The sequence below is a fragment of the Girardinichthys multiradiatus genome, chromosome 6 (assembly GCF_021462225.1).
Source record: "Girardinichthys multiradiatus isolate DD_20200921_A chromosome 6, DD_fGirMul_XY1, whole genome shotgun sequence".
Taxonomy (NCBI): Eukaryota; Metazoa; Chordata; class Actinopteri; order Cyprinodontiformes; family Goodeidae; genus Girardinichthys; species Girardinichthys multiradiatus.
Genome location: NC_061799.1, coordinates 10,409,780 through 10,423,061, shown reverse-complemented (window position 1 = coordinate 10,423,061; position 13,282 = coordinate 10,409,780). Strand labels below are relative to the sequence as shown.

Sequence of the window (13,282 nt, the reverse complement as noted above, 5' to 3'; positions counted from 1 at the left end):
CTCATTGCCGAGGCGGCTTACTGGAGCTGTGGTTGAGGTCCACCCCCAACACTGTTTAAGGTGGGGAGGGTGTGCTGTTGACCTCAACTTGGGACGCTGTGGGCCAGTGGGCAGAGTACTTCGAAGACCTCCTCAATCCCACCATCATCTTCCACTGAGGAAGTGGAGCCTGGGGACCTTGGGGTGGGCTCTCCAATCTCTGGTGCTGAGGTCACCAAGGGATCCTCGGTGGTAAGGCCCCCCAGGGGTTAATGAGATTCGCCCAGAGTTCTTTAAGGCTCTGGATGTTGTAGGGTTGTGTTGAGTAACACGACTCTGTAGCATCGCGTGGACATCGGGGACAGTTCCACTGGATTGGCAGACTGGGGTGGTGGTCCCCCTATTCAAAAAGGGGGACTGTAGAGTGTGTTCCAACTAAAGGGGAGTCACACTATTAAGCCTCCCTGGTAAGGTCTATTCAGGGGTTCTGGAGAGAAAGGTCCGTCAGATAGTCGAACCTCGGATTCAGGAAGAGCAGTGTGGTTTTCGTACTGGCCGTGGAACACTGGACCAGCTCTACACCTTCAGCAGGGTCCTGGAGGGTGCATGGGAGTTTGCCCAACCAGTCTACATGTGCTTTGTGGACATGGAGAAGGCCTTCAACTGTGTCCCTCAGGGAATTCTGTGCAGGATACTCTGGGAGTATGGGTTACCAGGCCCATTGATTTGAGCTGTTAAGTCCCTGTATGACTGATGTCAGAGCTTGGTCCACTTTGCTGTCAGTAAGTTGGATTTGTTTCCGGTGAGGGCTGGACTCCGCCAAGGTTACCCTTTGTCACCGATTCTGTTCATAACATTTATGGACAGACTTTTTAGGCGCGGCCAAGGTGTTGAGGGGATCCATTTTGGTGTCCATCGGATTGCGTCTCTGCTTTTTGCGGATGATGTGGTCCTATTAGCTTCATCAGCTTGTGGTCTACAGCTCTCACTAGAGCATTTCGCAGCCAAGTGTAAACCAGCCAGGATGAGATGGATGACATGGTCTTGAGCTGGAAAAGGGTAGAGTGCCTTCTTTGGGTTGAGGGGGAGGTCCTGCCTCAAGTGGAGGAGTTCAAGTATTTGGGGGTGTTGTTCACGAATAAGGGAAAAATGGAGCAGGAGATCGATAGAAGGCTTGGTGCTGCGTCAGCAGTGATGTACCGGTCTGTTATGGTGAAGAGAGAACTGAGTCAAAAAGCGAAGCTCTTGATTTACCGATCAATCTACTTTCCTACCCTCATCTATGGTCATGAGCTTTGGGTCGTGACCGAAAGAACAAGATCATGGATACAAGCGGCCAAAATGAGTTTCCTCCGCAGGGTGTCTGGGCTCTCCCTTATGGATAGGGTGAGAAGCTCGATCATCCGGGAAGCACTCAGAGTGGAGTCACTGTTTCCCCACGTCATGAGGAACCAGTTGAGGTGGCTTGAGCATCTGGTTAGGATGCCTCCTGGACGCCTCCCTGGTGAGGTATTCCGGGCACATCCCACCGGGAGGAGGCCCAGAGGAAGACCCAGGACACGCTGGAGGGACTATGTTTCTTGGGAAACGCATTGGGATTCCCCCGGACGAGCTGGCCCAAGTGGCTGGTGAGAGGGAAGTCTGGGTCTTTCTGCTTAGGCTGCTGCCCCCGCGACCTGGATAAGGGTAAGACAATGGATGGATGGAAGGAAAATCCTTCCTTCCCACAGCCATCAGACTTTTTCACTCCTCCCCCCTGTCACCCACTCAAACTGTAAACTCTTCAATACTACTATATAGCACATTCCCTGGCCTACACCTTGACCTTGACCTTCTTGAACACGTTTGGCATGAACTAGAGCAGAGGTTGTAACTCTGGTTTTCTCATTTAACTGTCTCAGTGATTGTGTCACCTCACCCACCTTCACCTACCTTGTCTGCTGATGGTGCTGCCGATTGCAGCCCCAGTTCTGTTAGTGTGCCCCAGAACAGCTGTGGCTACAATGTAGCCAACCACTATCCGTCTATGGATGGGTGTATGAATGGGTAAATGACTGACTGTAGTGTAAAGCGCTATAGAGTCCTCGGACTTCATAAATTGCAGGCCATTTACCATTTTTGTACAATAACCTCTACACAAATAGAAGCATAAAGATATAGTACAAAATCCTATATTTTTAACAGTTTTTACTTCTTACATAATTTTGCTAGTTCTCATCCAAATCTGTCTTGTATTCAGTGCTGTGTGTCCTTTTGTCTTTACATGTGCAACTGTAACACAAGTAATTTTCTCTGAAGATTAATAAGGCTTTTTGATCCTAACTGATTCTGAAAGTGGTTGTACAAACTACTGCCTCAAGGGTGCTGAAAACACTTTTTAGATTTGTGTAATTAAAAACATTCTTAAAACCACCAATAATTGTCCTTAAATGCCACATTTATGAACTGCTGTTTGCGTGTCTATCCCAAGCTTGCCCATTTGGGGAAGGATTTTTTGCAGCATGCGACCACAATTCATACAGGTCCTTCTCAAAACATTAGCATATTGTGATAAAGTTCATTATTTTCCATTATGTCATGATGAAAATTTAACATTCATATATTTTAGATTCATTGCACATTAACTGAAATATTTCAGGTCTTTTATTGTCTTAATACGGATGATTTTGGCATACAGCTCATGAAAACCCAAAATTCCTATCTCACAAAATTAGCATATTTCATCCGACCAATAAAAAAAAAGTGTTTTTAATACAAAAAACGTCAACCTTCAAATAATCATGTACAGTTATGCACTCAATACTTGGTCGGGAATCCTTTTGCAGAAATGACTGCTTCAATGTGGCGTGGCATGGAGGCAATCAGCCTGTGGCACTGCTGAGGTCTTATGGAGGCCCAGGATGCTTCGATAGCGGCCTTTAGCTCATCCAGAGTGTTGGGTCTTGAGTCTCTCAACGTTCTCTTCACATTATCCCACAGATTCTCTATGGGGTTCAGGTCAGGAGAGTTGGCAGGCCAATTGAGCACAGTGATACCATGGTCAGTAAACCATTTACCAGTGGTTTTGGCACTGTGAGCAGGTGCCAGGTCGTGCTGAAAAATGAAATCTTCATCTCCATAAAGCTTTTCAGCAGATGGAAGCATGAAGTGCTCCAAAATCTCCTGATAGCTAGCTGCATTGACATTGCCCTTGATAAAACACAGTGGACCAATACCAGCAGCTGACACGGCACCCCAGACCATCACTGACTGTGGGTACTTGACACTGGACTTCTGGCATTTTGGCATTTCCTTCTCCCCAGTCTTCCTCCAGACTCTGGCACCTTGATTTCCGAATGACATGCAGAATTTGCTTTCATCCGAAAAAAGTACTTTGGACCACTGAGCAACAGTCCAGTGCTGCTTCTCTGTAGCCCAGATCTGGGGAATGCGGCACCTGTAGCCCATTTCCTGCACACGCCTGTGCACGGTGGCTCTGGATGTTTCTACTCCAGACTCAGTCCACTGCTTCCGCAGGTCCCCCAAGGTCTGGAATCGGCCCTTCTCCACAATCTTCCTCAGGGTCCGGTCACCTCTTCTCGTTGTGCAGCGTTTTCTGCCACACTTTTTCCTTCCCACAGACTTCCCACTGAGGTGCCTTGATACAGCACTCTGGGAACAGCCTATTCGTTCAGAAATTTCTTTCTGTGTCTTACCCTCTTGCTTAAGGGTGTCAATAGTGGCCTTCTGGACAGCAGTCAGGTCGGCAGTCTTACCCATGATTGGGGTTTTGAGTGATGAACCAGGCTGGGAGTTTTAAAGGCCTCAGGAATCTTTTGCAGGTGTTTAGAGTTAACTCGTTGATTCAGATGATTAGGTTCATAGCTCGTTTAGAGACCGTTTTAATGATATGCTAATTTTGTGAGATAGGAATTTTGGGTTTTCATGAGATGTATGCCAAAATCATTCGTATTAAGACAATAAAAGACCTGAAATATTTCAGTTAGTGTGCAATGAATCTAAAATAAATGAATGTTAAATTTTCATCATGACATTATGGAAAATAATGAACTTTATCACAATATGCTAATATTTTGAGAAGGACCTGTATATGGTACAACAGGCAGAACAGAATAATGGAGCATTCAGACTGACCGCGAATGACGCAATAGGAGTGAGTGATTTACATGTTAACCTGTTAAGCCCTAAGGGGTTTTAGAGCAATTTCCACCTGAAATTACATACCTTAAATGAATCAAGTATAGCCTTACAGTTATAAGGCCTACATACAAACCTTTGGTACCTGTGTAAAGGTAAGACATGAAATAATATTTTTCCAAATCCACTATTGTAATGTCACTAATGTTACTATGTCTGATTTATTTGTGATTAAACATAGAAAAAAATAAACTTTTTTGAGCCTCTCCAAAAGTATTTTCTAAATGAACATTGCAAAACACTATGGAAATTCTTTGGAAATCCTAGGAGAACCCCTAGGTTGCATCCATCCATATTTTCACTATGACATTTACCCTGTGTATCATCAAAATGTACAGTTGCAAACATAACTGGAAGCTAAAGGAGTAGCGCACAAGCTAGCAGCCAGCGGACAGCCACCAGCAGACTGTAATGTGCAAGCAAATCACATCACCAGAGAAGGTGCTAGAAAGACAGTTTATGCCTTGTTAGAAAGTTAAGTGTCTCTAGTTTGTTATGATATGAGACATGTGGGGGTTCTGCAAAGAGAAAGGTGCTTTTTGTACTGTTTTGTTTAGAGAGTCAGCAATGTCTGAGGGACCTTAAAATGTCATCGCCTGTGTTTAAGTTGCTGTAAAACTAAAAGGTATTTGTGCAAAACTCATTTGGGGACTTGTTTTGTGAAGATTAAAGTCTCCTGTTACGATATATTTAAGAAAAACAAAATTGGTGGAGTTTTACTTAGTTTTATAGACCGCCAAAAAGGGGCATGTTCAGAAGCGAAGCGATGCGAAGGACGCAATGTGAATGAAAAGATTAGGGTGAATAGAGCAAAGCAAGAGCGAAACGAAGGCGAAGCGAAACCCGCGATGGATGTGAAGCGAATTTAGCTGGAGTTGAAAAATCTGAACTTTTCTGTCAATTCGCGTTGCGAATCAGTCAGAGCAGTCCCTGCAAAGAAAGAAGAGAAAACAATACCTACAATCCGCAAACATCACATATATAAAAAAAGACAGAAACATTAATGTACACATGGGATGAAGGAAGGTTTGCTCAGAGAGGTTTGTGGGTGGCATTGAAAAAAGCCTTTGAAATTTAGTCCTGAAAAGGACTGGTTAATAAGGTACACATGAAGTTGTGAAGCACACATGTGGCCTTCAGACACAGCTTTCTGCTGAGCTGAGATTTTTTTACACACCGAAGACAGATGGGCAGGCATTCTGAAGCAGCTCTACAGTGGCTGTAGTTGGTGTCCCAGAGGGTGATTTGTCCCCTAACGCGGATAAGCAGGTCCTCAAACTGGGTCCTGGATAGGCGCACTGACCGCTGAAAGTAACCGTCATCCAGATGCTGCTGGAGTAGGTGGTAGTATTCTCCAAACTGGTTCTGTCTCTGGAGAATCTGGTGAACCTAGAGACATCGACAATGGCTGCGTTGTTCGGCTTTCCATAAATAAAGCGCCAGGACTTTGTAAAATGCAGGTCTGCCATGCTGAGTTGAAAGCAGCAAGCAGCAGATAGAAGCTCCTCCTATTTGATAACGCAGAGAAGGGAGTGGAGCATTGTCAGCCGTTGGCCACATGAATTGCTGGTGAAATGTCAGGCGAGCGACAGCCCACGAATAAGTCGAAAAATTCGCTGAAATCCCGGTCGGTCTGAACGCACCATAAGGCTGCAGAAGAACAGAATAACACCTTTGGCCTTTCAAAAACGGTGCAAGCAACTTAAAATGTCCTTAAAATAGAAAATGTTAGGTACAAAGAAAAGAAAAGAAAAGAAAAGAAAAGAAAAGAAAAGAAAAGAAAAGAAAAGGTTTATTTGACAGGAATCTTGTACACAGACTAATTGCTACAAATGCACCAGAGTTGGCCATAAGGCTAATGACTCACTGCAAAGCAGACTTAGTTGCATCCATTCATTAAACTTAAAAAATACAGCAACTGTTTTCAAAGAAAGAAAGAACCATAACATGTTCTTTTTGATGAGAATAGAGTAAAAATGTTTTCCATACAGCAACAGAACAGAAAGGAATTTAACCCAGAAATGAATGTTGTATGCCTTTTCTTGCCATTCTATACCATCCTTTTAAAAAGGAGAATGTGCAAGACCCTTTTAATTTTTTCGCATCTACAGTGATTTACAGATGTAACAACTCTTTTTTGTTTAATTGAATTATTGGGTGTTTAAGTTGTTGAGCAGGTAAAAACAAATTACATTATAATTACCTTTGTTTTTAATTAAAAACAAACTACATTCCTTTGTCCTGTTTGACAACAATTTTGTACGCCAGGGGTCTATTATACTAACAAAACATATCAAGTTTGTGGTTGTAACATGACAACATAAAAAATGTCAAGGACTTTCAATATTTTTAATCTCTTTCCCTCCATTCCAGGAAAAATCTCAAATTAGAAAGGTTTTCAAATTCCTGATCTTCAGTTTGAGTGTTGAGTTTGGGTGGGTCTCAGAGGCTTCTCCACTCAGAGCAAGTTCAAACATCAGGAGATTAAACGCTCTGAGATATCTTTGTTTTGGAGAAACTCAAAATGTTTTACCAAATATTATTTTTCAAACTTGTGAAAAGAGATTGACATGTTTTCATGTTGGTCAATAAACATCAGGATTTCAGAAACTGACCACAAAAATCAGTGTCTTTCATAAAAAAAATCTGTTTCACTGCTGAAAAAAGAGAAAGTTAGATGATGAAAACATGGTGTGCTCCTCAAGCAGCCCCATACCTTATGTTCAAAGGTATAGGGCTACTCAACCTAACCTTATCTCCAGATTTTCTAAAAATCAAGTTAACACCTTTACCTAATACTTCAATTTTATTTCCTTCTATCACAGTGTCAAACTAGGAAAAGAGAAAAAGGAGCCTGAGGCACATACCAGGAAAAAATCCATGGTCAATATTAAACAACATTCTTTTAGGCACAATCTCATCTAACAATTGCTTTTTATATCATAGCTATCAGTATTTGGATTCCTCCCATTCGAGATTTACAGCATTTTCTGCAAAGAAAAACATTTCAGAGCTTTTAAAGGATAGCATAAAAATTTGATTTTTTTTTCCAGTCATTAACATTATATTTCCTATTCATTTTTTCAGTCAAATAAGCTAAATTATTACAATTTTCCTGTAAAATATTATTATTAGTTCATCCAAATCTTAAGCATATCACTGTCACTTATGCTACACTGATTATCATTTCCTAATATGTTTATGTATTTATAGCTGCCCATACATGATATTCGGTGCTCTTACAGCTTTTTACTACTTTTTGGGCATCAATTGGTCTTGCATGCAGATGTTAAGAGCGGCAGTCTGTAATATGGATGATGTGGCTGCACTCCCAGGGCAGCACAAAACTGGTAGCGCCTGAACACTTGACAACTTCCTTTTGTTAAGTTGTCTGTCTGCTGTGCCACAGAAAGTGCATTGTAAGAAAGATTAACTGTACACTGCAGCTAGCTAAAGTTGCTATCTGATTTGCAGTTCAGGATTTGTTACTCCGGTAAAGGAATGGTTTGTTCTATTTTTTATGTTTTTCCAGAAATCTGGACTCCATTTTATTTTCTTTAGCTCCAATTTTACTGAGACTGATCAAACCTAAACTGGATTATTCCACACTGCAGATTCCCTGACATACAGCTGGAGATTTATTGTTATTCTTTTTTTTTTTCAAACTACAAAAGCCCTTTTAATTACTTGATATGCATTAGGATCAGCTTTAATTGCTTTTTGGAAAATAAAAGTATGGGCTTGCCCATGGAGGCCATTAAACTGAAAGTAAGATTCAAAAAACATCCTTGTGATCAAAAGATCTAAGTTCTCATCAAAAACACTCTTAAAAAGCCAACCTGTGCTTTGTAATAGTTACTTAAGAGTTCATTAATTATTCCTCCACAGATATTTTTTACCTGATCTGTCTTACAATTGATCATCTGCTGAGCAGGGTGGCTGGATGGAGCCAATTAATAATTTTGGGTTTTACATCCCAAAAATGAAATTACATGGTTTTGAGGAGTGTTATTTTGCAGTGGGAAACAAAAGTGGAAAAACAATATGGATGGATGCATGCATCCATGTACGTATATACATACATACCTACATACCTACCTACCTACCTACATACATACATAAATGGCCACCCTGATAAATGTGCTGGGCCACCATTTGTATTAATTTACCATATAAAAAGCTTTTATTCAAATATTTAGTCAGTTATTCATTTATTCATATTAACTTCTGTCCTCTGATACTACTGTGATCAGGTCAAAAATTTGTAGAGTTAAGCTATTTTAAAATCACTGACACTAAACTTAGCAGGGGCTAAATTCAAAACGTTCAAACATAGAATATTAGTTTTTTTCTTTAGTATATAAATTAACTTTGTATTATATAGCTATATAAAACATGAACCTATGGAACAGTAAATGATCATGATTTTAAGACCGCTAAATAAAGCTCCCTAAAGTCTGTTATGGATTTTGATTTCAGGGTGACAAAACAAAATAATTTGTGGCTCCTATCTGGACAACCCTTCCAAAAGGTTCTAGAGGCAACTCAGTTTCCACTCCTAAAAAAAAAAATATCTGTTCATATTATAGCTGGGGAGGGTGGTAGTGATTAGTGGCGGGGATGTTGGTGCGCCAAATTCTAGGAGTAAAAATTGGACCCGAAATTCCATCCCCACCATCCAGTGTTACCTAAGGTGTTACCATCATGTGGTGGTGATGCTTTTTTGCTATGTTTTAGCATATATCTTAACATGTCCCACATTGTCCCACACAAACATGTTCTTTGTCCCACAGTTCATTGATATGGATCTGATTACCTTACCTTGAGCATTGCTTATTTATGGTTCCTATAGCATCTCTGACCTACACCCTCACCAAGAAAAAGTTGTTTAACTTTTTTTTTCTTTCATTTTGACTCAGTAAGTATCTTACAAATTGATTTTTTAATTTTGCCCCACTTGCATTAAGATCAACACACCTGAGTTAAGGTAGACTGATGTCTCTTAATAAGTTTAAGATTTCTCTGTGGGGTTTTATTCAGCAAGAGCAATAGCTAACGGATCAGCTGCAGCTGCTCAGTGAGCGACACTGTGCACCAGGGGAGGCTTCCACTGCAAACAAGCAGTTCACAGTGCATATCACTGTCACCAAATGATCAAGTGTTCCGGCGTTTTTAATGACTTCTCTAAAAACATGACACTAGAGTACATGCACAGGCAGCCCCGGTGACTGGAGGTGAGATTGTCATTCAGCTGCATCCAGAGATGAAATGTGCTTGCAAACACAACTGTTACATAAACAAAAGGTATAAGAATTTGCTGCAAAGTCGGTCACTTGACGCAATTAGCTGCATAACATTTTACTGACCTTAAATGATCAAGTTAAGATGATTGTACTGGGTTATAATGTGATCAATTTAGACTGTCAGTAGATCAAAATCTGACTATATGGTTTGAATTAAAGGGAATTGAATTTATTTGAGGTGGTTTTGGAGCACTTTGGAATCTATGTACCTGGATATTTGTGCGCTGGAATTAACTGCTTTAACTGAACTACTTGTACTTCTTTAAAATGGACAGTGTAATCAACACTTACATTTATCATGGAATTGTTAAAGATTTTGCCAAAGAGGCCAATATCCATTTGCAGTCCCTTGCAGGTTGATGGCATAAAAAACAATTATGATATTTGATAATTATGATATTAAAGAATTGCATGATATTCTAAATCAGTAATAATAAATGAGTTAAAAACATATGGTCAGCATTCAGTCGTCACTAATTTGCAAATTATCACAGATTGGATTAGCTGCCAACCACAGCTTATGTACTGTATTTAGAGAATTTAATGTAAATTCTAATGCTAATTATGTCATGCTGCGTCCGACAACCTCCTCGGACTGCTGCTCCTCCTGACAACTTCTGATTTTGTTTAATGAAATTATTCAATTGGGGTGGAGCCGGACCATGAAACAAATTTGCACACTATTGAAACATCTCAATACTCAATTTTGTTTTCCTAAAAATACTCATTGTTTTCTCAAAACTCTGAAATAACGGTATGAGTTTGACTTTTTATCTAATATTTTCCGTTAAATGTAGGGTTTTCCAGCTGGTTTATACATTAATGCATATATGACTCTTGCCATTCATGTATTTCTGCGAAGACTCTGTAGTTAAACTGCAGACATTCTCCAGACCATGACAGCGGATCGTGCATCCAAACAGAATTATTCATTTAATGTTGTTTTTTTAGATACGATAAACCACACTTAACATGCAATCAAACCTTTATTAGAAATTGGACGCTGAAAACAGATTCAGCTTTGTAAGCAATCACATCGATGCCTGCATACGCAGCTGACTCAGTAATCATTTCGAAATGATTCCAATCATCTTTTTGGTCTTGATCTGGAAGTTTGACACGAACATGAAGTGTTTCTTTCAAAGAGAGGCAGTCTGATTTTTTTTTTTTTTCATTTTACGATCACAACTCGAATTTATTGCAAAGAAGGTTCCCGGACTGCCAAAACCACATTTAAAACGGAAATAGCCCATTACTTACGGCTACATCTTAATAAAAAGACGCCAAACAGGAACCAAAATACGATATTGCGCATTTTACTCACCGCAGAGGGAGTTGGCGAAGCCGTACCACACGCACCCCTCCTCTCCTATGAGCCAGCGTCCCTGCGTGCTGGCCGCAAAGCTGAATGGAGTCCCAAGCACGCACACCAGCAGGTCGCTGACGGAGATGTTGATCAGCAGCAGGTTAATAGGGGACCGCAACATCTTGTAGCGGCAGAACAGAACCAGCACCAGCAGGTTGTTCAGCAGTCCGAACGCACCGATAAAACCGAGGCACACGGCCACGACCAGGTGCCCTGTCGGGCTGAGGGTGGTCCGGAGCGTACCGCCCCCCGGGTGCCCTTCCCCGGCTCCGGCGCACAGGGCGCTGTTGAACTCCGCGCAGCCGCTCAGGCTCGCGTTGGACACGAGCATGGCAATTCGTGACACTGCGGCTGCACACCGAGTGGCCACGGCGACTAAAGTGGCGACGGCATTTCTGTTTTTCTCTTACTGTGGTAAAATAAAATAAACTTGTTGCTTTAAAAAAGGAAATATCGAGTAGAAAAGGTGGAGTCTAACTGGAGATTTGAGATGACAAATGATTTAGTTGGGAAATTCAAAACTTTTTTTCTGTTCATGGGGTGTAAAATATTGCAGAGAAAGTTTGGTTAAGCGTTGCTCCACCGTGTGGCAGTCTCTAACGCACACTCTCATTCTTCCCAGAGAAGCTCCTGTATCTTATCTAGTCACCTTCCCTTCTTGGACCGTATTTAAATCGCCGCCGCCCGCTCTCCGTTCAAAGCAGAGGGTGGGGGCTGGATATGGGCGGGAAAACAGAGCCGCCTGGAAATCCAGCTGCGGACCTTAAAATCGTCAATCTGCGTCTTAGATAGGGTTCTATGTGAACAGCCGGGACGCCGAGAAGCTGATTCACCGAGTCCGCCTCAATGTTTCAGAAGCTGCTTCGCTCCCGCCTGGTGCTATCCAGGGTGCTGAACAGCGTCTCAGCGGATCTTCTTTTCCAAAGGCAATACAATGGTGCAGTTCCTTGCAAAAGTATTCGAACCCCCCTAAGGTTAAACCTTTCCATATTTTGTCACCTTACAGTCGGAAACCTCAATGTATTTTACTTGTATGTAAAAAACCAATACAAAATAGTGCAGAAAAGATTTATGGTTTTCTTGTTTTTGTTTTATTCTTTACAAATACAAATCTGAAAGGCTTTGGGTACATTTGTATTCAGGCCTTTCCTGAGTTAATACTTTGTAGAACCAAGTTTTACTGCAATTATAACGTGTTTTTGAAGAGTGGGGATACATCTCTATCACCTTTGCGCATCTTAAGATAGAACGTTTTTGCCTATTCTTTTTTGAAAAAACCTGAGTGAGATTGGATGGAGTGTGACTGGAAAACCTGGTCTCATCTGATCATCTGACACATTCTTCCACATATTTACTTCATCCCTATGTGAAATGACTAATAGTTGTCCTGTGAACAGGTTGTTCCACCTGAGCAACTCCCTTGTACCTCCCGAATAAACTCATCTCTACTGTATGCTGCTGCCAGTGTGTATTTATACTGAGATCAAAATAAAGAAAACTTTGGATAATTTTCCTTCCACTTCATAATTAAGCAGTGTTTTGCTTTGGCCTGCCAGATTAATAAATCACAATAAAATACATCAACGTTTGTGTTTGCTATGTGACAAATTGCAAAAAAAAGTTCAAGTGGTGTAAATACTTATGATTCAGGTTATTAATGCAACTTTTCAAGAAATTAACTCCTTTATCAACGATACAACATGCCATTGATGAATTAATGATAAAACTAAAACTGGCTGATCTATAAGCTGTGGGATATATAGCTCTCCTAAAGTTTGGTAAATATTTTCCTCACCTGCCAAAGAAGTTAATTATACTCCTGTATATTTAGGTATTATACATTACTGTTCAAAAGTTTTAAACCACACAGGACAGGAATAATTCATCTTTCTTCATCTCCTGTGGTGCCAGGTTTCTTATTTGTGGAGAAGAAATATAAGACTCTTAGACCATGTATTAATTATCCAGTTCTCAACCAAATCACTGTCAAGAACAAGTATTATTTTCCCCTGATATCCTTGGCATTTGAGCCAGTCCCTGGGAGCAACGCATAGTAGGGTCCGCATCTAAGAAGGCAAAAAATGGAAGACAGCATTTAAAACTCACATTGTTCAGTACCAATACCCTTTCATGCCTTTCGGCCACACCAATGCACCCAACGTTTTTCAAGCTCTCATCAATGATAGCCTCTGCAATTTCCTCAGCATTTTCATTTTTGTTTAATCAAATTTCCAGTGGCCCAGACAGCTCAACAAAATACAAAAGCTGCAACGCAACATCACTACCTACAACACAACAAAAGCCACAACAGACATAATAATGCTTTTAGTGGTGTTTTGAGTCTAATGACCAGATCCTAAATGCTGTTGTCACTCATTTACTTATTTTCACTTATTTATTATTTTTTACTTCCATTTTATTATTACTTCTATTGTGG

The 13,282-nt window shown here is 40.8% G+C and overlaps 1 protein-coding gene across 1 annotated transcript in view; it reads right to left on the bottom strand.

Annotated features, from left to right (window-relative positions):
• Positions 1–11,461, bottom strand: part of LOC124870549 (vertebrate ancient opsin-like) — a 132,467-nt gene extending 121,006 nt beyond the window's left edge. The window contains exon 1 of the mRNA XM_047369301.1: positions 10,804–11,461. Within this exon, the coding sequence (XP_047225257.1) occupies positions 10,804–11,176 (373 nt within the window). The 5' untranslated portion in view covers positions 11,177–11,461. The remainder of the gene's footprint in view (positions 1–10,803) is intronic.
• Positions 11,462–13,282: the final 1,821 nt, after the last annotated feature.